We start from the raw sequence: 25,880 nt of genomic DNA on the forward strand, positions 1-25,880 counted from the left end.
TCAGCAGCAAGCACACCGGCACTGTCACTTCACCCCGAACACAAAATCATTGCAAGTGATTGTAGAGCTATTTCCATTGAGTGATTTGTGACCCATTCACACACATTACTATGGGGACTTGGAAGCAGGATTTTTAATTAAAATTCTCAATGGCTCGTAAGTTACATCTTTGAAGAACTTGTTTTGAGCAAGTTATGGTTGAAGTATCCATCACCTTTTGAAAGCAGTTTTCATTTGTTTTCTATCAAATTTATTATAAAAATGTTATCTTCTTTCATACCAATCAAATTCTTAATATGATCAACTTTACATTGACAAATACTTAAATATGAAGATGGGTTATATTAAATGATCACATATTACATGGAAATTGGCTGATAAGGTAGTTGTCATTAATCTAACCATGTCAAAAAAGTTTACATGTGACAGCCTCTTGTTTTTAGGACCTATCAAAATCACAATGAAAATATTGGTGGGTAAGTCATTACTGTTGGTTTATGTTGGTTATAGGAAGCAGACGTTCCTTGCACTTTTCTTCCTTCAATAGCACCTACTAAACCTGTCATCTCTGCAACCTAAAAGATAAGGGAAGCAGTTACATGGGAACACCACCACCTGTAAGTTTCCCTCCAAACTGCACACCATCCTGACTTGGAGCCATACCATTGTCCCTGGGTCAAAATCCTATAACTCCTTCCCTACCAGCACTGTGGGTGCACCTACACCACAAGGACTGCAACGGTTTGAGAGGGTGGTTCACCACCACCTACTCAAAGGCATTTAGGGCAATGCTGGCAACACCTACATCCCATGAAACAATTTTTAAAAATCGAGTTCCCAATCTTACATGACCTTCTGGAAAGTCAAGGGGTGAAATTGAGGTGCTTTTCTGTAGCAAAGAACAATGGAAAGGGAATAAAGTTATGCAATTCTTTTAATGAACAACCTGATAGCAAACTGATTTGGGAAAATGCCAGCCCTCCTTTGAGTGGGTATGCAAAAGAACACTCCATGTGGGTGGCAGTGGTGTAGCAGTCATACGACAACTTAGAATTCAATTTAATAAATTATTTATTCATCTGTTTCAATGAAGAGATTTCCACCTTCATCTAATGTACAACCTTTTTTTCATCCAGATTCTGAAAACAGCTATACTTTTAGTTGTGGGGTTCCAATACACCCAACAAAATCTTCCCAGAAACGAAATGCAACTCTACCCAACTGTGCAGGTAATCTTCCCAAACAGGATTGATCTGAAATAAAATATGCAGTGTACCGCTGAGAATGTTTCACTTTTCAGTGTCAGTGGCTCATATGACTTTGTAGGAAAGGCAGCTCTGTCTTTCAATTTTCGTGTCTCAATTCCCACAATTAAGAAAATCTTGATGTTCAGCTTCACAAGGCTGAAGAGACTTATTATGCAATTCTATTGGTTTACTTAATTTTTGGACTGGAAAATGAATACCACAGAATCATAGGTGGCTGCAAAACTCTCTGTAAAACTCCAGCTTTTTTGATGGTGGAGTGAAAATGCATATCTCTTAATGTTAGAAATGCTACAAGTTCACAATGGTGGCACCAACTCTTAAACAGTCAAAATCCCCAAACAATTATAGTTTCATATTGTCTGAATGATGACTGTCAGGTTCCCTCTCCTGACTTCCCCCTGTCAATGCACAGAGGTTTTCTCAAATGTGCATTGCTACTCCAATCACTTGAGTGGTTGCATGTTCATTTGTGCCACTAAAGTAAATTAATTTGAAAATTGCTACATATACATGATCCGTGCATAGGCTCCATACTTGACATCTGCGAAGAATGTGAGTGATTTGTAGAGATTACACTTGACCTGGTGTGATTTTGTACTTTCACTGCAGGTTGCCTGTTGAGATCTCTTAAATAGATGCTCCTGAAGACCTAAACATCTATAAGCATGGGTAGAAAGTGAGATTGCCCATGCTCACGCAATGTACTTTGTGGTCCCAGACACACTGAGGACATTAAAGTTTATTCTAATGCAAGAACAGAGCCACAAGTATATATAAATATGAGCATCCTGCCCAATGTGAAAAGCATTCCAAAGAGGTTTCACCTGGAATCTGCAGATTTTCTTGGTCATGAGTGTACCAATTTATAATGATATTGACTTAAGGGGCAGATTTACTACATACAAACTCATCATTTAAACATTTATGCAATGCCAACTTTGCACGCTCAGATTTAATGGCAAAATCTTAATACACAGAGCAGGGAGACAGAACACATGGATTCCTTCCCCACTACCTATTTGCAGGTGTTGCCATGGCTGTTCAGTCTGACCAGCCCCCAACCCACCTGTCAGCCTACCCATCTATCTGTTCACTCACTATTCACTAACATTCACACTGGATCTTTAAACTTACCACTTGGCAGCTGGTGCCATAAAAGAAGGAATGTCCTGTCTTTCCCTGCCTCCCCTCCAATCCAATGGAATTCTCTGCTCTGCATTTGTGAGAAAACTGGGCTTAGAAGACACAAGAAATGAAGAGTAGGGCAAAGATGGGGGAAGGTTTGAGCAAGTGGTCTACACTTGTTCCTACAATAATCTCCAATCCCAATATCAAACATGCTACTTATCCAATTTGTGTGAGCAGAAGTTAAGAAATAAAGCAATCTTTATTGGTGGGAGTTTGTCCACCCATGCAAAATGCTATGAAACAACAAAATGTTGCACTGATCTCTCATTTCTGTTGAGGTAAGTTGATTTCAACTTGCATCCTTGTGATCCTGAAGATATCCATTGTTTGTTTCAGATCCTTTGGCACCTCCAATAAAACAAAAGGCTAGGTTCAAGATCAAGGATGCCAAATGCCATCTACGACCACGTAATAAGGAAAAGATTAAGGATAGTCTGAAACACACTATATCAGGTATGTTATAGTCTTATATTAATAGTAATTGAATCATACTTGCACTTAAGTATAACCATGTACAGGATAAATAAGAATAAGAAATATACAGGGTATGTATAATCCAACACCTTTCTGTCATCAAGAACCTATCAATTTAACACAATGATTTGATGAATTCTGGCAATATAGCGTCATCACCTGGAGCTGCATCCATGGCAAGCAAAGCACTAGCTTTGCTAAATTCCTCGACTGTGGGTTTTATACTCTTCAATGTCAGGCAGGCTTTCTTTAGTAACTGTGTTTTGCCTAGAACACAACTCAAGGTAGTATTTCACACATCTCTCTAACTGCACTTTGCGTTTTTTGATGACCTCCCCATTATTTTCAATGGAGGCATTTTCTTTGGTGATGGACTTGTTGCCTTTTTGATCCCTTCACATGTACCTCTAGCATTCCCTGCGTTGAAGGACGTCTGGATATTCTGGCAAAGTTGTAACCAGTAGTCAGTGGTACACTGATTGGCAGTCTGTTGCATTTTACATTGAACAACTTTTAGTGTATTCAGAGTCGTCTTGTTTGGATCTATTACGTAATTATCACAAGAGGATCGCTTGGCTTCAACGAAAATTCCATCGTGGTGACATTGATCTCCAAAGAGTCAGTATTTTTTTGTTGGGAAAATTGACACTTCTGCTGCATCTGTATGAGTTTTTCTGTCTTTGCTGGAGGGAGAGGGCAGTACCCCAGCATGTGCACGACATAAACATTGTGTACAAGAACAAGGACAACTGCATCAATGCAACAACTATTGATGCTTCTCGCTGCCTGAGCACTGTGGGGAAAGTGTTTGTCCATTTGCCCTTGTCAGACTGCAGGACCTGGCAAAACACATTTACCCTGCATCCCAGTGTGGTTTCAGAATCAGAAGATTTACAATTGACATGATCTCTTCAGTCCAGCAAGAGAAAAGCCATGAACAAAAGAAACCAGTGAATACTGTCTTCATCAATTTCACCAAGACATTTAATCATGCAAAAGAGACAGTCTATTTAAGCTGCTGGTGAAAATTGGCTGACCAATGCAATCACCTCTTCACATGACATCATGATGGGTAAGATCAACGATAACGGGGCAACATCAGAACCTTTTGATATCTGTCGTGGGATCAAACAGGGATGAGTTCTGGTATCAACACTCTTTGGCACATCTTCTCTTTGCTGCTGCTATATGTCTTCAGGTCATCTACAGCAGTTGTCTATCAGAACTGATAGAAAGCTGTTCAGCCTTGTTTGCCTGAAATCCAAGACAAAGGTGCACCAAGTCCTTATTCAAAAATCGCTTCAAGTTGATGCTGCATGAGCATTCTACATAATGGAACACATTCAGCAGCAAATTCTCTCACGCCTATTAAGAGTTTGATTTGACTGTCAACATCAGGAAGACAAATAGCATAGTCCAAAATGTTTCCATACTGCTTTCAGCCGCCATTGCTAATGTGGCATTGAAGGTTGTTGATAGCTTCACATATCTAGGCTCCACAATCAACAGCAATATTTTATCTGATGCTATTTCAATAACTTTAATGGACGCCTAGGCTCTCAACTGAGCCTAATTATGTATACTTGCTGAGACCCCACACAACTATTGGAGTACTGGAACATCTTAGCCCCAAGGAAAGCATTGTTTGATTGATGGCTCAGGTGTGAACAACTAGAAAGCTCCAGTTATAGCTCTTTTCCCCAAAAAAACACATGGGCTATCACACTGTAAGTTGCTTGAAGTCAAGCTGTTAACACACATTGAGCATAAGAGAATATCTGGTAAAGTGGTGAACAATGTGACCAACCAGGTATACTTTTAATAAAACTAAGAGCTGAGAAGGAAGGTGAATTAGAATGGGTGAATTAAAAATCAATTAACTGTAAGGAGAGAAATAAAGGGAGGACCAGAAAGATTGGATTAAAGGAGAAAAAAGGAAAAATAATAAAAACCTAAGTTTTAATTTTCACAATTTCTGGATCTCCATATTTCACTGCCTGAAGAAATGTGACAGCTTTTGTTTGTTCACTTTCTGGACCAGAGAAAGTGACTGACAGTAATTCATAATTATTATATTGTTAAGAGTATTTATGCTATTAATTACTAAGCTTAATTTTGTGGTGAGTTTAATGAACAATTAATTGGAGTATGCAAAAGCTCCGTGAAGCTTATGAGAAGGGGCAAAGTGGCATTTTCGCAAAGCTAATGGCCAACTGGCATAAATTGTCTAACAACTTGAGATATCTCTTCCTGACCACAAATTGCTGACCAATTTGTACATTAAGATCACTGTGCTTCATTCACACCATTTTCTCTTTTGGCCCATGTTTAGTCCATTACAGGCAGATCAGAAAATGTGATAAATCTTGAATTTCAATAATTGCCTCCCATTTGAATCGTGACACAAGAAAGAGTATTCTGATATTTCAATTGCAGAGTTCACATTTTTCATCTATTACGCTAATCATATTCAGAATCTAAATTGATCAGCGGCAATCAATTAAATAATCACTGCAGCTAATAGGAAATAATTGTAACTATTGTAAAAGCCATCAATGTTCTGAAATTGGATTCAAAATTTTATATTCCAAATATTTTTTACTGATTGGTCCAGTATTTTAAAATGCGCTTCTTGTAACTTTTGTTCACACATTAAGAATCTGTTAGTCTGTAATTTACCTGTTTAGTTATTGCTTCCTGGTGTATTTTCCTACTTAAAATAATGTAAATAATATCTGGTCATGAGTTACAAGGCAATATTTCAGTCAGGCAATTGTGGTTAAATGTCTCTAAACATTTGCAGAACCCAAAATTGATTTACAGCCTTATTGTGTAATTATAGGTTTCTGCCTATTATTTTCTTGTAACTTGTGTGCCTGCTGAACAAAATCCTCCCCCATTCACTGGTATTAGTGCAATGCTAAAAACATGTATGTCTTCAGGTATAACACCAACTTTTATCTGGATTATCCTTCCGTCTAGTTTATTCAAAAACTTCACTATCTATCCTTGAAGGATAATATGGACTTCTCTTCTAAAATAATGAGATTAGCTTTGTTAGCAAACATTACTCATTCATACTATAATGGAATGAAATTATTTTTCATCTGAAGCTTTTACTCAGTGACAACTATATGTCTGACCCCAGACAGCCATTATCCAATGAATTTGCTGCCAAATATATTGTTCATAATGCTATTCTCCTCCAATTTCAAAACTTTAATTTCTCTTGATACCTGGCGCATAAGATCAGTGTGCAAAGTCAAGGGTAGCACAGATCTGAGATCAGAAAAGAGAAGGCATCAACTGACTACTACCAATTTTATTTCAGCAGCATATTCCTATTTAGATAGTATTTGTTAGATTGTCCATTTATCAATTGGAAATTGTTCATTTCTTCGTAATCCTATCCATTGCTACGCTTGCCGTCCAAAATTCATGAGTGGTATGTCAACTTGCACATGCCAAGATGTTTGCATTGTGTCAACAGTGCATTGGTGTTGAAAGGAGATTGAGCTGAACAACATATAAAAACATTCAAGATGCAGTTTATTATGTGGCAGCCAAACATCCAGAAAATGTCAGCATGTGCCTACACTGAACCTGAGCTGTACTTAAAATTCATCTGAACTCCAGGGGACATTGCAGCACTAAAACATGCTCCAGGCCATGTCATTCATCAATAATTTCTTAGTTTTAAATACAACTGAGAGTAACATTTTTCATTTTCACATGATTGTACCAGGCAATTTTTCCAAATAGGCAATGTATTTCATGGCAAATTGTAATGCCTTACAAAATACATATAAGACAACGCCTTATATATGTCTGTGTGTAATGAAGTTATTCATGATTATTCATGAGCAGAAAGTAAGTTGCAGTAACTTGGCTCCACTAGTTAAGAACAAATTATAGATGTTTATTAACGAACAACTATTTACAGGGTAATGCCGATTCAATATTTCCTGAATTGACTCTAGGATCCAACTGCTGGGATAAACCCAGACAAGTTGGAGTGAATCCCCAACTCGGTTCCAGATTGGTCAGCTCAGGTCATGTACCCCTTTTAGAAGGTCGCTCCATTAATAGAGCCAGACACCATAAAAGTATTGTGAAATTACACTTTCTTAAAAAGGTGAGGGAACTTGTGACATGGACCAAAACAATCTTCTCTGATAGAATTATGGTCAATTGGCAGTTATGAGCCAACAATACCAAATGGCTCCTTCACTGTTAATACATCGTCACTCTTACTTAGAAATGCCACATGTATGGCTGCAATGGGAAATCAACTCAATACTTTGGAGCCTGGGTATTATATCATGGCTGGAGCTTTTATCTGCATCTAGCTGTATTATACTTGAAGTTCATTTCAGCTATCTGAAATTCTCCATTGTGAGCAACCCGCACGTTCACGCGTAAAAATATTCACTGAAGGACAAAGGAAAGAAAAATCTTTGAATAAAGTATTTTTGTAATGTTTTCATTAGAATGTCTTTTATTCTTTGGAAACAAGAAAAAATACTCACTAATATTCCTTCATGGAAGTTTTATGTATGCAAACTCATAGAAATTCAGAACAAATTTTAAATTGTTGCCAATATAGATAATAACTTGTATGTTTGGATTTGATTACAAATTAAGAATTTAAAGTGATATTTGATGTAAGTAATTTATAGACTGCACATAGTTGTTTCTATAGGGATGCTGCACAAGAATCAATGAAAGGGTTATGACAGGCTCAGAGTGTTTCACCAAGTTAACACAAATTTATAACTTCAGGATACCTAATACTTCTTTATTACATTTTGTCATGAATGCGCTGTTGCTTCTTTTGTTACCTCTTCTCTTTTTCATTTCAATTTCCTTTATGCAAAGGTGGTCACTTTCCATGCACAGACAACTGTCAAGTGACCTTTGTGAACCTAAAGTGCGATTCTTCTAAAAAGCGGAGGCGTGGACGCAAGTCACCATCGAAGGAGGTGTCACACATTACAGCAGAGTTCGAGGTCGAAATGAAGTCTGAGGAGGTGACAGGTTAGTCGTTGCTTAAACTGGAAGCCAGTCAGCTCTTCATATGGATTACATTGCTAAGTCCTTTTGGCTCTTCATAGAGATACCATTAAATTTGCTGGTGAAGCCAAGTTTTTTTATAAGAGAAAATTATAAATTCAAGAAATCTTAATTCTTGGCCAAGAAGACCATTAGTTTTTTTGCTTCTCCGAGGGAAATTTTCCAGACTCTATTCTGCCAAACTGGCAGATTTTTATTGCGTTTTTCACCTCTTCTCCTAGGAGTTGGCATGATTTTGGATGGGTAGGCAGTGCATATTTTGTAATGCACAAACTACTTTGGTTTATGTGGAACAATCTAGACAGGCCAAACAGTCTTTTGCTGTCCACCACTATACGTATAAGACCATAAGAAATAGGGACAGGACTAGTCTATTCAGCTCGTTAAGCCTGCTCCACCATTCAGTTGGATCATGGCTGTTCCGACATTCCTCACGCCCATTTTCCTGCCCTTTTCCCCAACCCTTGATTCCCTTACTGATCACAAATGTATCTATCTTACTCTTAAATGTACACAAAGACTACTCCCACTGCTCACTATGGCAAGGAGATCCAAAGACTCTCAACCCTCTGGGAGATGGAAGTTTCTCTTCATCTCAGTCTTAAGTTGGCACCCTTTATTCTGAGACTATGCTCTTTGGTCCAAAACTCTCCCGTGAGAAGAAATATCCTCTCAGCATTTACCCTGTCAAGCCCCTTAAGAATCCTATATGGTTCAATGAAATTGCCTCTCATTCTTCTAAATTTCAATGAGTAGAGTCCCAACCTGTTTAACCTTTCCTCATAAGAAAATCTTTCCATATCAGGGACCATCCTGGTGAACCTTCTCTGAACTGCCTCCAATGAAATAATATCTTTCCTTAAATAAGAGGACCAAAACTGCTCATAGTGCTCCAGATGTGGTCTCACCTGTACCTTGTGCAGTTGCCGTAAGATTTCCCTACTCTTATCTTTTTATCCCCTTGAAATAAGGGGCAACATTCCATTAGGCTTCCTGATTACCTGCTGCACATGTGAGTTAGCATTTGTGTTTCATGCATAAGCATCCCCAAGTTCCTTTGTGTTGCAGCTATCTGCTGTTTTTCTCCATTTTAATAATGCGCTATTCTTTTGTTCTCCCTTCCAAATTGAACAACTTCACATTTTCTGACATCATACTCCATTTGCCAACTTTTTGCCCACTTACTTAATCTATCAATATCTCTTTGTCAACTGTTTGTATCCCTCTTGCAACATGCCTCTTAGTCTATTTTTGTGTTGTCTGGAAATGTGGCTACAGTACATTTGTTTCCTTCCTCCAAGTCATTAATATATATTGTAAACAGTTGCGGCCCCAGCACTGATCCCTGTGGAACCCCATTACTTACAGGTCGCCAACCTGAAAAAGAGCCCCTTATCCCCACTTGCTGTTTTCTGCCCATTAGCCAACTCTATCCATGCTAATATACCACCTCCAACACCATGGGCTCTCATCTCATGACTTAACCGATTGTGAGGTACCTTTTTGAATGCCTTCTGAAAATCCAAATGCACACATCTACTGGTTCCCCTCTATCCACTCTGTTTGAGACTTCTTTGAAAAACTCTAATAAATTAGTTAGACACAGTTTCCCTTTCATGAAGCCATGCTGACTCTGCTTGATTAGATTATGATTTTCCAAATGTGCTGCTATTACTTCCTTAGTAATAGATTCCAACATTTTACCTACATTAGCTGTTAAGCTAATAGGCTTATAGTTACCTGCTTTTTGCCGCCCTCACTTTTTGAATAGGGATGTCAAATTGATAGTTTTCCAATTCTCTGGTACCTCTCCAGAAGCCAAGAAGTTTTGGAAAATTAAAACATTTTCCAAACATTTATCCCCACAGAATTCTCAAGTCCTGCTGCAGTGAAAGGAGGTTTGGCTGAGCACCAGATTCTCCGTTGCAGTGGCGGCAGGCTGTGAATGGTGGAGAATTCTGGCCATTGTCTTTGATTCCAACCACAAAATCCATTAACTAATCATGAAAATCGCCCATCCCTTTGACAGCTGTCTGAGGCTGAAACAGATTGTTTGCAATGTTGGTATCAGGAAGGTTAACAGGGTAAATACATGGGTTTACAGGCCTGGGTGACATTGTGATTGATGCAAGCTTGATAAGCCGAATGGCCTCTTTCTGCATTGTAGGGATTCTATGATCTCCAGCTCATCCGCTGCTGAAACCAGCCACCGTCCCTATTAACTCTAGACTTGGCAAATCCAATGTGCTCTTTGGAGATTCTGAAATACTTTTCATTTACTTTTACTTTCAACACACAGTTGAAACAATTAAGTCAAAAAAAGCAGTACATCTCACACAACCTTATTTTAATGTTCAAACGTTGTGCAATCTGATCTTTTGTATATGTGTAATAAGATAAAATAGTGATAGTCAATATTGGCTACAATGCGAAGAGTGTAATTACATCAATCAATATTCAAAAGTTAAAAATGAGTAGAATATTTGTAAGGTTTCTGTGCACTTAAAGACTAATTTTTGTGTTCCTCTTTAACTTTTAGTTAAAGCTGGAAAGTACATCACAGAGGATCTGCTACTGTGATCACCAGATGGTTCACTGTACAGCGGAAAACAGTAGTTCACAAGCTTTTCAATGTGCTACTTAAAAACAATCTGTAGTTTTTTTTAAAAAAGAACATCTTTTCAAATGTCAAAATCTTGAGAGTTCGAGATAGAGCTCCAAGGTTTCAGCCTGGAGCAGGCACCATAATGATACCTTTCTTCACTGAAAGGCCAAGCCTCGAGAGCAAGTTCCACTCGAGAGTAATTTTGCTCATTGCACAGGCTTTTCCCCCCACTCATTTCTGTCACATTAAATCGTCGATCAAACCTTTTCTCTGTGCTTCCTCCCAGCTGCTCTGCTCAGCATTGTTGGGAAGTGACCTTGTACTCTTTTTGTCCTCAAGGCCCTACCTAGAGTTTGCATTTGTACATTTTTCTTTTTGCAAACATGCGTGAAGAAAGCAGCAAAGGGAAGAGTAATTTAGTGTTTTCTGTTCCTTCCTTTTCCCTCTCCAGCAGAAAAATTTAGTTTGCATCATAAATTTAAATAAGAGAAGGAATTTTTTTAAAAGAAAGTCTGACAATGAATTATTTTATTAAGTTCTATCTACCATAGATTTAGTTACCTGACTTGTTTGCTTCAGTTGCAGTAAGGACAGTTTGTAGAATCCTGTGACATAGAAAAGAATTATAGAATAGTTACAGCACAAAAGAAGGCCGTTCAGTCTGTCATGTTTGTTCCAGCTCTCTGCAAGAGCAACTTAGCTAACCCCCGCCAGCTCCCTGTAACCCAGAATTATGGCCCCTTTAGGTGCTTATCTAATTCTCTTTTGAAAGCCATAATTAATTCTGTCTCCACTACCCTTTCAGCCAATGCATTCCAGATCATAACCACTCACTGCGTACAAAAAAAGGCTATTCCTCAAATCGCCTTCAGCTCTTTTGCCATCACTTTAAGTCTGTGCCCTCTCTTACACAAGCCTTCTGCAAAAGACAACAGTCTGTCCCTATCTATTATTCTGTCTACACCTCTTATGATTTGAACATCTCTAGAAAATCTCCTCTGAGCCTTCCCTTCTTTCAAGAGAACAACCCCAGAACCTCCAGACTATCCAAGTCCCACATCTGCAGAGTTTTAAAGGTTTAAATAAAAATTCTAAAAATGCAAACACTGAATCGATGATGTACTGTTCAAAATAATCTGCAAACATGGAACCATCTCACAATGTATTAATAACCTACAGAAAGAACAAAAGGAAATTATTTACTTTTTACTCCATTTGTCCATATGTACATGGTGACAGATAAATGAATTTTGTATCACAGCACAATTAGCTACCCATAAAGTTTGCTCTTACTGTGTATAATTCATATTTTAAAACTGAAATAATGTTTATTTGGGACAAGTGCATTTCAGTGGTTCAGAAAACAAACAGCAAGCCAACTTGAAGGAAAAAAACACAGTGATATCAATGTTAAGAAACAATGAGTTTCAAGGGGAAACTAACTTGGGTCCATGTCACCACAATGGGCCTGATTTTACCATTTTCATTCTAAGTGCTGAATCTGGGTGTAATTCAGATCCAGTTTGGAAATCTGCTTTCAGGCTCCCCCATACACGTCCCATTCACATTACGTGTGGGGCTTATCACGCCGGCAACAATCGGAGCTCTGAACTGCGCATGCGCAATTAGAAAATGATTTGAAAAAGCTCGTGTCAAATCGCTCCCAGGCCGCAGAAAACAGAGAAAATGGCCTGGGAGTGAAAAGCGGGAGCGATGGCCCTCCACAGACATCACTGTCCCCCTTATCCACTCACCCCCCCACTAAGACTGATCGTAAACCCCTGCCTCCTCCCCCCCCCCACCCGATTGCCCACAGAATGGCAATGGATCCCTCTGCCCCTCCCTCTGCCCCCCACCAGAGATACATCTTACCCACCTCTTGCCTCTCCCCCCACCCCAGAGAATGATCTGGCCTCAGTCACCACCCCCCCTCCCGAGAAACATCTGACCCCTCTCCTCCTCCCTCCCCACCAGACAATGATCATCCCTCCCCTCCTCCCAACCAGAAAATGATCAGCTTTCCCCCGCTGCCCCCAACCAGGCAATGATTGGCCGTCCCTTCCCCCACCAGAGAATGATCCCAGCTCCAGAGAAACATCTGACCTTCCTCCTCCTCTCTCCCCACCAGGTAACGATCAGCCCTCACCCCCCACTTACCTCCCCACCAGAGATACATTGACCCGCCCCCTCCTTCTCCCCCAACCAGACAATGATCTGGCCTCACTCCCCACCCTCCACCCCCAACCAGAGAGTGATCTGATTTGCCTCCCTCCTACTCCCCCCCCTTGCCCCCCACCGCCGATTTGAGTCGGAGAGCCATTGGAAGTTCTGAACTCGCTTCTTCAGCAGCAGGAGCGCCTGATTCAGACTTGTATTCAGCAGGTTCATTTTGGTGCAATTCCGGATCGGTGAATGCGGCGATAAAGAAGGAAATGCTGATGAACTGCCCACCCAACTTTATTAATTCAATTGAAATACATGCAGATGCATTTAAATCGCCATTTTGGGCGTGAAGCAGATCGCAGCCATTCCCGGAAAAGTGGCCATTTGCACAGATGCGGGCACGGATCGCGTTAATGGCCTCACACATGACTTTTGCGCGACACAATGGTAAAATAGGGCCCAATGTGTCCCATTCACAAATTTAATGAAAGAAATGGAAAGAAAAAGTCCCTACAAAGATGGGCAGTTTAGTTCTTAGTGTGTCAGGGCAGTGATTCTCAGTCCATCTCCCCTCAGTGTTACCTGATATGGAGCTCACCTCTTCTTGGTGTTATTTATATGCTCTTACTTGCTGCACAAGTATAACATGTAATTAGCACTCACATACTGCCTCCTCATATTCTACAAAATAACCCAATGGATTTCCTTTCCTAATTGGATACATTGCTGTTAGGATGTTGAGATTATTTTCACGTAATGAAATATAAGTAGGTACCTCAAAATTATCTCTTACACATCCAGCTATACTTGAGGGCCAGGTTGCTGCTTTGCTTTAATTATAGCTCAGTTTGCCATTTTGTATGATTTACTTCAGTTAACAAGAAGGTGAGGTGAATTCCTGGCACAACCAAAGATATTTTTCCCTTTCTGTGGAACAGAGCAGTTCAGCCCCAGTAATGATGACTTGTAAACTTGATCTAGGCTGGTTACCTCGTATTGGAACATATATGTGTTAACAGATATATTTTATGCAATTTAAAGTCAGTATCCACCATTATCAATGCATTGAGATCATAGATTACAACTGAAACTTGAAAATTATACTTTTAGAAAAAAGTTGTTGAATTAGTTTAGGAATGAAGGTTTGTTCATTCTGAAAACATAACCTGTCGGTTCGTTGAGTCATCTAATTGTGAAATGCCATCCAATTGTATGGGCTCTGCATTTTTGTTTGGCAGGGTAATTAGAGTTACAGACAGGGATGTCCAAATGAGTTTAAATTGATAACTCAGAGCTATGCTGTAGCTAATCGGACATCTCACAGTCACTAAGCAGGTCTCCAGCTCCCTCTATTGGCAAGCCTGACAATGGATAAATATACAAGCCATAAACTGGGCTAAAAACAGAAAAGGGGGGTGGAAAACAACTTGGGAACGGCATACACCGAAGACACTGTAATCTGTCTTTTCTCTTTAAACTTATTTGCATATTGCAATGTCTCACAAAGAGCAGTGAGATAACGATCAGATAATCCATTTTTCTATCCAACTGTCATTGATATGAAATTAATTTCCCATGTTCATCCATCCATGTCAGTAGTCTGTTTATGAACTAAGGAGCTAAATTAAACAAAAGCCTTTGTTTTTTTTTACTTAATCCAAGAGGATAATGGGATTCATCAGAAGAAAATATGAAAGTTAAGAAATGCAGAAAAACTGATGCAAAGCACTCGCTGGCACATAGCATGGGAGAGAGAGCACATTTTCAAATATAAACATGAAATATTCACCACATTGGAATGGAGCCACCACTACCAGAAACAAGTTAAAATGGAGAGGGTGCAAGCCTTGATTTTTATCCATTAATTTTAATGGATAGAAATGATGAGCAGCCTATAAGCTATTTACCTTGATGCACTTTTGGCAAATGAGATTGCACAACATGCTGGGAGTTAAGAATTGAAAAGAACATACTCCACTGTGCTTAACTTTGGACAACCCAGTTGGGAATGAACACTGATCTTGGAGAACATCCTGTGACAATTCATCAGAATGATTTAATGATTTGTAATTCTTAAAATTACAAAGCCAATGTTCAGGATGAACTGGACAGACCCAAATCCATCTCCTTGCTTGCTCCAAAAACCAAATTCAAACTGAATCCAATTTGTGGTCCCACAAGGGAGACAGATAAGATCGAAGCTGACAAATTAAGGCATGACAATTCACTACAATGATTTATTAAATAAATTTTACTCCACTCTCAAAGTTACAAAGTCAATGCCTAGAGTGGACCAGACAGATCCAAATTTATTTTTTACTTATTCCAAAATCCAAATTCAAATTTCAATTCATGGTCCCCACAGGAAGACAAACACGATCCAAACTGACAAGATAGAGCATTGCGCCTCATCTTGGGCTTGACCCAACACTTGGTCTTAGCCAAAAGGCCAACAATGATACCTGGAATAAAGGAACGAATTATGAGAAATTCTGACTACAAGTGCTTGGAAAGTTTGGTCCTAGTGCATATTATCCTCAACTTTACACTGACGTTAGCCCAAATATTAAAAATTTATAGTATTTATAGGATTAAATGTATAGAATTTATAGAATTAAGAAATTATAACAACTTATTGGGGCTGATTTTAAGATGACTTTCCCCGGTGACACGGTAGTAGGCAAACATTTTGTTTTATATAAAACTTGTACCCAAGGTATGCATATACCTGTTATGCAATTCCCACAGAAACTCAATGTCAAAATTTGCGTGTCGAAGAAATAGCCCCATCTTCAATGATGGGGAAGCTCAGCCCATCAGTTTAGTTAATAATACTTTATGATAAGCATTATTTAGATGCTTTACGACACAATAGAAATGCAAGTTATTATTGTAACTGGCTCTAACTATCAAGAGGGTTCAAATTTTTTTATGCTGTGATCAAGTCTGCAGCATGGTTACAACACTTGACACTTGCACTTTTAGATTAAGTTAGCACCAGCAATGCCGCATTCAACAAAAAACATAGGCCCTCATATCTCGTGACCGGGGTGGAGGGGAAACATAGCATCCAAACATGCCAGACACACCATTCGAAGTAAAATATTTAAAAAATATGTTGTAGCTTGTTAACCAAGCAATGACACAGCGAACTGATGTACCAACGTGCTTCCACAACATTTCCCAAACTCTCAGCCTTTAGCGCCCAGGACAAGAGTAGCAGGCACATTGGAACACCATCACATTAACTGGTCTCCTATGGACCTCAATAGGCCAAAGAACAGGCAGGCCTCCACATCCACTATAAGTTCCATAAAGATTTAGAGTGGGGTGGTAGGCACTGGGAAGGTTGATTTTTATGAACCCCCTGCCTTCAAACCCATTGTAAAGCCAGACCCATGACAGCTTTCTGAGAAGACTATTCCCTCAGTCCTATTCCTCAGCTCTTTCCCCATTTCCATTTGTGTGTTTTTTTCCAAATATTTATCCACTATCCTTTTAAAGGCCCACACAAGGCTGCTTCAAGTCTACTTTAATGAATCTAACATGGCTATTACCAGTAAGGTATTTTCTGGTTCAAAACTCTGCATATATATTTAACAATCTCAGAATATCTGCCTTTATTCTTTGAGTGCAGCACCAAGGTAAGGTGATAAAACATACCCACCAATATCCATCTGCAAAGTGATCTTTCAATTTAATTTAAATGCAGTCTAGCAATTTCAAGGTTTTTTGTTTTTTGTTTAATAGTGTTCTCTTTGGTTAGATTTCAAGATAAATGGAAAAATAAATAGGTTCAAGATGATCTAACCATTAATGTAGGACTCTGCATTGCTTTGCTCCGTAGATTCTTGTAACATGGAATGTGTGCGCAAGAGGATGGAACAAAAGTTGCAAACAGCAATTAAAACATTAAGGAAGTCAATTAATAAACAGCAGTTCTTTATCCAGTTCTCTGGGACAGAATACGAAGTTGCCCAGAAACCAGCAAAAATACATGAAAATCAGGAGACATGCAGCACAGGCCAGGTGCTCCAGGATGGGAAGTGCAGTAAGTATTATTTCAAATTGTGCTATTTTTGAAGAGTTTTCAGTTTAACTGAGATAGTTCACATATTAATGAGGTGTTTTATGCTGATTTTATTCTGATGTGTGCTGAACTATTTGATGTATGTTGCATTTGTTCAATAGCTTGAAGATGACAGATGTGAAAACCTCTAACCTTTGTTGTCTTGTTTTAATTGGAGGCCTTACAGCTGCCTCTACAATGTCAAATGATAACTCTAATTAATTAATGGAGAAGCCACTTTATTCAATTATTGTCTAAAAATTTTTATATATCTTATTACTTTGGTCAAAGAGCATGGGTGGGATTCTCTGGCTGTTCATGCAATTCTCTGATCCCGCTGCAGTGAATGGAGATTTGGCTGAGAGCCAAATTCTCCATCCTCGCTGTTAGCAGCAGCAGGGCATATTGACAGTAACAGGTTAGACTGACAAGAAAAAAAGGCTGAAATCCTTCATATCTTTGTATAGATAATTATTATTTGAAGATTAATATACTATATATAGAAATGATGCTAATTCTGTGGAACAGTATGGGCTGGATTTTTTTCATTCATATGGTGTGAGCTTCGCTGACTAGCCAGCATTTGTTCCCATCCCTAATTGCCCTTGAGAAGGTACTAGTGAGCTGCCTACTTGAACTGCTGCAATCACTGGGGTGTAGCTACACCCACAGTTCATTTAGGGAGAGAGTTTGAGGATTTTGACCCAAAGACCATGAAGGAATGGTGATATATTTCCAAGATGTAGAGATACTGGCGTTGGACTGGGGTAAGCACAATAAGAAATCTCACAACACCAGGTTAAAGTCCAACATGTATATTTCGTAACAAAAGCCACATGCCTTCAAAGCGCTGCTCCTTCATGAGGTGAGTGAACATAAGAACATAAGAACATAAGAAATAGGAGCAGGAGTAGGCCATCTAGCCCTTCGAGCCTGCCCCGCCATTCAATAAGATCATGGCTGATCTGTCGTGGCTCAGTTCCACTTTCCCACCCTCTCCCCATAACCCTTAATCCCCTTGCCTATCAAAAACCTATCCACCCGCGTCTTAAATATATTTAGCGAGGCAGCCTCCACCACTTCAACGGGCAGAGAATTCCAGAGATTCACCACCCTTTGAGTGAAGAAGTTCCTCCTCAACTCCGTTCTAAACTGCCCCCCCTTTATCTTGAGGCTGTGCCCTCTAGTCCTACTGTCCTTTCTGAGCGGGAAGAGCCTCTCCACCTCTATCCTATCCATCCCATTCATCATCTTATACGTCTCAATGAGATCTCCCCTCATTCTTCTAAACTCTAATGAGTACAAGCCTAGTTTATTCAGCCTCTCCTCATAGTTCAACCCCCTCAACTCCGGTATCAGCCTAGTAAACCTCCTCTGCACTCCCTCCAAGGCCAAAATATCCTTGCGGAAGTGCGGGGACCAAAACTGCACACAGTACTCCAGCTGCGGCCTCACCAGTGCCCTGTACAGTTGCAGCAAGACCTCCCTACTTTTATATTCAATCCCCCTCGCTATGAAGGCCAGCATCCCATTCGCCTCCCTGACCACCTGCTGCACCTGCAGGCTGGGGTTTTGCAAGTCATGCACAAGAACCCCGAGGTCCCTCTGCACCGTTGCATGCTGCACTTTTTCACCATGTAAGTAATAGTCTTTCCTACCATTATTCCTACCAAAGTAGACAACTTCACACTTGCCAACATTAAATTCCATTTGCCAGTTCCTGGCCCATTCACCCAGCCTAGCTAGATCCTTCTGCAGACTGGGAGTGGGAGTTGTGTTCACAAACAGGGCACATACAGACATAAACTCAATTTACAAGATAATGGTTGGAATGCAAGTCTTTACAGGCAATCAAGTCTTAAAGATACAGACAAGGTGAGTTGAGAGAGGGTTAAACACAGTTAAAGAGATGTATATTATCTCCAGCCAGGAGAGTTAGTGAGATTTTGCAAGCCCTGAAAAGTCAAGGGGGTTACAAATAGTGAGACATGAACCCAAGATCCCGGTTGAGGCCGTCCTCGTGTGTGGAACTTAGCTATCAGTTCCTGCTCAGCGATTCTGCATTGTCGTGTGTCGTGAAGGCAGTCTTGGAGAACGCTTACCCGAAGATCAGAGGCTGAATGCCTGTGACTGCTGAAGTGTCCCCCAACAGGGAAGAGAACACTCTGCCTGGTGATTGTCAAGCAGTGTTCTTTCATCCATTGTCGTAGTGTCTGCATGGTCTCCCCAGTGTACCATGCCTCGGGACATCCTTTCCTGCAGCGTATCAAGTAAACATTGGCTGAATTGCAAGAGTATGTTCTGTGTACCTGGTGGATAGTGTTCTCATGTGAGATGATGGCATCTGTGTCAGTGATGTGGCATGTCTTGCGGAAGTTGCTGTGGCAGGGTTGTGTGGTATCGTGGCCACTGTTCTCCTGAAGGCTGGGTAGTTTGCTGTGGACAGTGGTCTGTTTGAGGTTGTGTGGTTGTTTCAAGGCATGAAGTGGGGGTGTGGGGATGGCCTTGGCGAGATGTTCAACTTCATTGATGACATGTTGAAGGCTCCGGATTGGGTACCCTTCGTCATCCAGTACTTCCCTGGAGCAGAGAAGCTACAACATCTTCTCTGGAGCCTTCAACATGTCATCCATGAAGACGAACATCTCGCCAAGGCCGTCCCCACATCTTGCCTTCAAACAACCACACAACCTCAAACAGACCATTGTCCACAGCAAACTATCCAGGCTTCAGGAGAATGGTGACCACGACACCACACAACCCTGCCACAGCAACCTCTGCATGAAGTACCGGATCATCGACACGGATGCCATCATCTCACATGAGAACACCATCCACCAGGAACACAGTACATACACTTACATCTCGGCCAGTATTGTCTACCTGATACGCTGCAGGAAAGGATGTCCCAAGGCATGGTACATTGGGGAAACCATGCAGATGCTACAAGAACGGATGAATGGACACCACCAGACAACCACCAGGCAAGACTGTTCTCTTCCTCTTGGGGAACACTTCAGCAGTCACGGGTATTCAGCCCCTGATCTTTGGGTAAGCATTCTCCAAGGCAGCCTTCACGACACACGACAACGCAGAATCGCCGAGCAAAAACTGACAGCCATGTTCCGCAGATGAGGATGGCCTCAAGTCACACTACCTGTAACCCCCACGACTTGCCAGAGCTTGCAAAATCCCACTAACTGTCCTGGCTGGAGACAATACACATCCTCTCTCCACCTACCTTGTCTGTATCTTTAAGATTCGATTATCTGTAAAGACTTGCATTCCAACCATTATCTTGTAAATTGAGTTTGTGTTCATATGTACCCCATTTATGAACACAACTCCCACGCACCTGATGAAGGGACAGTGCTCCAAAAGTTTGTGGCTTGTGCTACCAAATAAACCTGTTGGATTTTAACCTGGTGTTGTAAGATTCCTTACTGATATATTTCCATGTCAGGATTGTGAGTGGCTTGGAGGGAACTTCCAGGTGGTGATGTTCCCATATGTCTGCTGCCCTTGTCTTTCTAGATTGTAGGGATGTAGGTTTAGAAGTTGTGGACTATGGAACCTTGTTGAGTTCTTGTTGATAGTACATGCTGCTGCCACTGTATGTTGGTGGTAGAAAGAGGAATGTTGTGGATGGGGTTTCAATTAAACAGCCTGCTTTGGATGATGTCGAGCTTCTTGAGTGTTGATGGAGCTGCACTCATCTAGGCGAGTGGAGAGCATTCCATCACACTCCTGACTTGCGCCTTGTAGACAGGAGTCAGGAAGTGAGATAGTCACAATAGGACTCTAAGCCTCTATCCCGTTCTTGTAGCTACAGTATTTATAAGGCTAGTCCAGTTCAGTGTCTGACCAATGGTAACCCCCAGGTTTATGGAGGTTTCAGTTATGGTCATGCCATTGAATGTCATGGGGTGATGGTTAGATTCTCTCTTGTTGGAGATGGTCATTGCCTGGGACTTTTGCGGTGTGAATATTACTTGCATGGAAGGTTGTGGAACAGGCAGAAAGTTTGTGATTTGGCAGACTTGTCTTCTTCAAAAATGTCCCTGCACATATATTTCAATCTGAGGGATAAGGGCAGGATGGACTTGTACCCACCACCACCAAGGCAGGTCCAAGACATCATTAGAGGCATGTGGATCACCAGGATGGCAGGCTAGAATGCCCACCTTTGTTTGTTGGGACATCAATACAGTTATAATAAGCAATGTCAGACCCCAAACCATCACATTGCATCCCACTCACATACCCCTCATATTTTCTGTGACTCCTCATACCAGCAATTCAGGAGTGTCGGCTTTTTTTCCTCTAAGTGAAAGCTGCTAAAGGTTTTTTTTTAAAAAGGTTATGGTCACCTAAGTGACCTCATATTTTCAGGCTACGATCCCAAGCAATATTTTCTTCAGTTTTGAATGCGTGGCAGTAGTTTTCCAAATGAGAAAAGTACTCTAATGCATCTCAAACCTTTTATAATTCTGATCAATGTAATGGTCAACTTAGCTTTGCAGGACGGACAGTTACTACAATAAAAACCCATCTAACTTGCAACACAGGATTTAACCATTGAAACTGAAAGAATAGTTTTTTTATAATACATTTTAAAGCTTTTCAGTGACAGAATTCCAAGAACAGGTGGTGGTTTCTCATTGGTTCCCCACTTGCAACTGTGTTCATGCTAGAGGCAGTGAACCATGCCTGCTAAGGGTCAGGCTCCATTAATATTGCAGGGGATTGTCCAACTGCCATCCACTCAATGGAACTGGAAGAGGTAGAGGTGCTGCAAGCAGGCTTTCCACTCATTCAGAAATCTATTTTGATCTTCCAGTCAGCTGTGACACAGGTCACTACTACAGTGGAGAGCACAACCAGTGTCTCCTGTGTCCTCCAGGAACCTACCAAGATACAAAAGGGCAGCTATCCTGTGAGCCATGTCCAAGCAACGATGGACAAGGAATAGCTGGGGCTCGAAATGTGTCTGAGTGTGGAGGTAAGTTCCTACTTTTTCCTCATTATTATGCTTACTCCTCAATCAATAGAAGTCAATAACTTAGATGTGATTTTTGATAGAATCATCATTATGTTTTCTTTAAAGATGAATTGATAGAACTCCTTCACTGACACAGACTACATACCAAGTTAAAGGCAAATTTGTGTTGTGAATTTCATGCTTCTTTGTGCAAAGTCATGTTAATTATGATCCTCAGATAACATGCAAGTGACTTGTTCTATGGATTTTAACTAAAATTGAAGGAAGATCTTTAATGTATCATACAGTTCCCGATTGCAAAATTATGATTTATTTACAGAACGTCACTGCACATTTAGGGCTGAATGGCTCAACTCATTAGAGTTGGGCCAGAAAATCAGGTGCAAAGTCATGAAGACGGAAACCTGATATCTTCACAGCAATTCTGGATATTGCAAAGGGTGACCAGCATGATAGGAGGATGTCTCATTTCCACAAGATGGGCTATGGTTAAACTTGTTGAAAAGACAATTAATTTAAATTTCCTGAGGGTTTTTTGATTGTCTCAGGCCTGCATGTAAACTGCAGGGCTTCTAAGCCTTTCTAGTTATAAATATAGCAGTAAGTAAACAGTCAATTCTGGCTCCAAATGGAAGCCATTATGATTGAATTTGAGCCTTAGCAGGGAGGATGGAACAATTCAGACATTGACATGGATAGTGGGGAGAAGGGGAAAAAAATGAAGTGGCATACAGCCAGAGCTGGCACCTGTCTGGGTAAAGGATGGATGGATGGAGGCCCTGATATTGAGTGACTCTACAAGCCATGGGCCTCGTTCATTCAGGTTTTGGTTTCTCCAGCAAATTGGAACAACTGAAACAGAGAGTGGTGGGTCAGCAGCAACCACAGGGGCAGCTGGTGCGCCAGCCTTATGGGTGGAGAGGGAAAGTGCAAATGGTGAAGCGCAGCACACACCCAGCCTCCTGGGGAGGATCTACAGACCAAGGCTCAGCTGCATTTAGACATCCAAAGACTGCATTTCATGACAGAGACCATAACAGAGCCGTGTGTCAAGTAGAAATGGTGACCATGCAATGTCTGTGGTGCAGATGGTCAATGTGACACTGAGCCTCTACGCTTCAGGATCATTCCAGGTATTGACTGGACAATGTGCTTTTGCAGCAATCTAGACTTGCAAGCTTAGAGGGCTGTAGGATTTAGGGTCATTGCAGGATTCCCCTAGGTGCAGGGTGTAATCAACTGCATGCATGGGGCCAGCAAGGTGCTCATTCACTGGATTGTAACCATCATCAATAGAAAAATCTACCACTTGTTCAATGTAGAACTGGTTTGCAACCACTAAGTGCTTCTTCCCAATGTGTGAATGGTTGCTAGGAAGCAGCCATGATACTTATATAATAATGAAGCTTTACACTGCTACCACCATTTGTTATTGTTGTGTCGACTTAGATGATAGGTGTTTTACTCTTCAGCAGAGATCTGGCTGGAGGCAAAGGTCCTTTTTCAAAGTGGCCTCTATTTACCCACTCAACCTTGTACAGGATTAAAAAGCACTGGAACAGAGCAAGGTTTTCCTCATCCTCTTCCATTTGACATTGTTATTACATAATGTCTTGCGTACATGTTCAGTAACATGTCCAATTCTACTGCCTGGCACCGATGCCAGGAACTAGACTGAAATCCTCTCAGTAACTCAGTCATCCTTGCAACTTGTCATATGTAAGCCCCAAAGGCAAGCAACATACAGCTGTCTTGGCAGATCACATAAGGTCAGTCACCCTCTTGCGGAGCTGCAGCAAGGTTCTAGGAATGGCTGCTGACCTCTGCAATTTTCATCCAGGCTTCCTTAGGTTGGGACAGATGTTCCCGTCTTGTCCGTCAGAAAGAAAATCTTGCACCTTGCACAAGCCGCCCAGACAGGTACCTTCAGGAAGGCATTACTAAAACCACTGGATGACCTGGTTTCTTCCATACGCCATTGCTGCACTAGCCTTCTCACTGCTGCTGCTCCTCCTCCAATTCAAACACTGACAATTCAAAGTAGTGTTTAAAGATGGCATCACCATTCCCAACAGTAAGTCTCCACACCCCAGGCCACATAAACAGCCATGGCACCCACTTCTTCACCGGAATTCTACCACTCCATCTGCTACGGGAATCGGAGCATGCAAGGGGAAGGTCCGTTGACCTCGGGCGGGATTGTCCTGTCTTGGGTCGAACGAGGCCATAAAACCCCATTCGTGGTTCTGCAGCAGAACTGTGAACAATGTCAAAACATTCAATTTTTTGTTTTTGCTTAATTTGTTGCAACAAAATGTTTTGTAATTTTCTATAATTCGTTTCAGGGCAGTGCTCTCAAGGACATTTCTCCTCCGATGGATTCAGGCCTTGTAGATCATGCCCGTATGGCACATTCCAACCTGAGCCAGGTCGCACTCAGTGCTTTTACTGTGGGGGTGGATTGATGACAAAATATGAAGCAGCAGTTTCATTTCAAGATTGTGAAACAAAAGGTAAATCTAGCCATTATTATCCATGAGATAAAAAACAGTGTGACTGCATGCTCCCATCATTCTCTCAATTCATTGCAGTAGTTTAACCACATGTATTTTGATAGGTCCTTCACTCTTCGCGTGAAGATGAAAGTCAAAGTGCAGCAAGTAGAATTGAAAAAATAGGGAACATTAAAATCAAAAATGAGGAAAATGGTTTCAAGAGGACTAGATAAACTATCAATGAAAAGCTACAAATGACACATAAAAAACCAACATTATAAAGAAGTCAGAACGGATCTATATCCTGCTGTATCCTCTGATGGTCCTCATCGCTATCTGCAAATCCACCAACCTTTGTGTCATCTGCAAACTTACTGATCAAACCAGTTACATTTTCCTCCAAATCATTTATATATATTACAAACAGCAAAGGTCCAAGCATTGATCCCTGAGGAACGCCACTTGTCACAGCCCTTCCACTGCTACCCTCTGTCTTCTTTGAATGAACCAGTTTTGTATCCACCTTGCCAGTTCATCTCTGATCCCATGCAACTTCTCTGCACCAGTCTGCCATGAGGGACCTTGTCAAAAATCAATTAAGCATTTCAAAACTGAGACTGATGGATTTGGTATGTGTATTGAGGGTTGTGGAACCAAGGTGGGCTAACAGAGTTAAGATACAGATCTGCCATTAACAAATCAAATGGTGGAACAGGCTCTGTTTCAATAAAAACTACAAATGAAATGGAATCAGATCAGTTGATGAATTCATCAGTTGGGAACTGGCTTGGCTGTACCTTCCCAGCATAGATTGGCTTTGCTATGTCAACATTGCATTAAGTTATTTTAATTCCTTCCTAGAAAATAAATAGCTGTGATAATATCATCATACATTACACGTAAAGGGATAGTACATTCTCAAATTAACATGATAGCTACACACGAATCATTTTATATCAAGGTAAGAGCGGTACAGTCCCAGATGATCATAGGCTTTTCTCCCCTTTGAGGGGGAGAGCTGACTAGTGGTGATTTAACCTGAGGATCATCATGGGGCTAGGTTGTGAAGGTGGGGCCTTCGTGAATAACCTCAGCAGTACAAGAATTGAACCAATGCCCCCAGGAAGGTTGTGTGTTCCACTCCAGATTCCCACGCACAAAATCTAAGTTCTTACAGAGGGAGTGCAGCATTGTCTGTCAGTGCTCAAATGGGGCATTAAACCAAGGCTAAGCCTATCGTTTAGAAACATAGAAACAGGAACTAGAAGCAGGAGTAGGCCATTCGGCTCTTCGAACCTGCTCTGCCATTCATTTTGATCATGGCTGATCATCGAATTCAATGTCCTAATCCCTGCCCCTTCTCCTCATATATTCTTTGGTCCTTTTAGCCCCTAGAGCTTTATCTAATTTTTTTCTTGAAATCAGACAATGTTTTGACCTCAGCTACATTCTGTGGTAGTGAATTCCACCTATTCACCACCCTCTGGGTGAAGAAATTGCTCGTCACCTCAGTTCCAAAAGGTTTACTCTTTATCCTTAAATT

The 25,880-nt window shown here is 40.9% G+C and overlaps 1 protein-coding gene across 5 annotated transcripts in view; it reads left to right on the plus strand.

Moving 5' to 3' along the window:
- Window positions 1–25,880, plus strand: part of scube1 (signal peptide, CUB domain, EGF-like 1) — a 276,868-nt gene that overhangs the window by 236,714 nt on the left and 14,274 nt on the right. For all 5 annotated transcript variants that reach the window (XM_080190824.1, XM_080190822.1, XM_080190823.1 and 2 more), the window contains 6 exons: window positions 1,137–1,229; window positions 2,793–2,909; window positions 7,809–7,967; window positions 16,619–16,822; window positions 21,681–21,842; window positions 24,188–24,355. In XM_080190824.1, the coding sequence (XP_080046950.1) occupies window positions 1,137–1,229; window positions 2,793–2,909; window positions 7,809–7,967; window positions 16,619–16,822; window positions 21,681–21,842; window positions 24,188–24,355 (903 nt within the window). The remainder of the gene's footprint in view (window positions 1–1,136; window positions 1,230–2,792; window positions 2,910–7,808; window positions 7,968–16,618; window positions 16,823–21,680; window positions 21,843–24,187; window positions 24,356–25,880) is intronic.

Source organism: Carcharhinus amblyrhynchos, chromosome 6 (genome assembly GCF_965287045.1).
Source record: "Carcharhinus amblyrhynchos chromosome 6, sCarAmb.v2.hapA, whole genome shotgun sequence".
In the NCBI taxonomy this organism is placed as follows: Eukaryota; Metazoa; Chordata; class Chondrichthyes; order Carcharhiniformes; family Carcharhinidae; genus Carcharhinus; species Carcharhinus amblyrhynchos.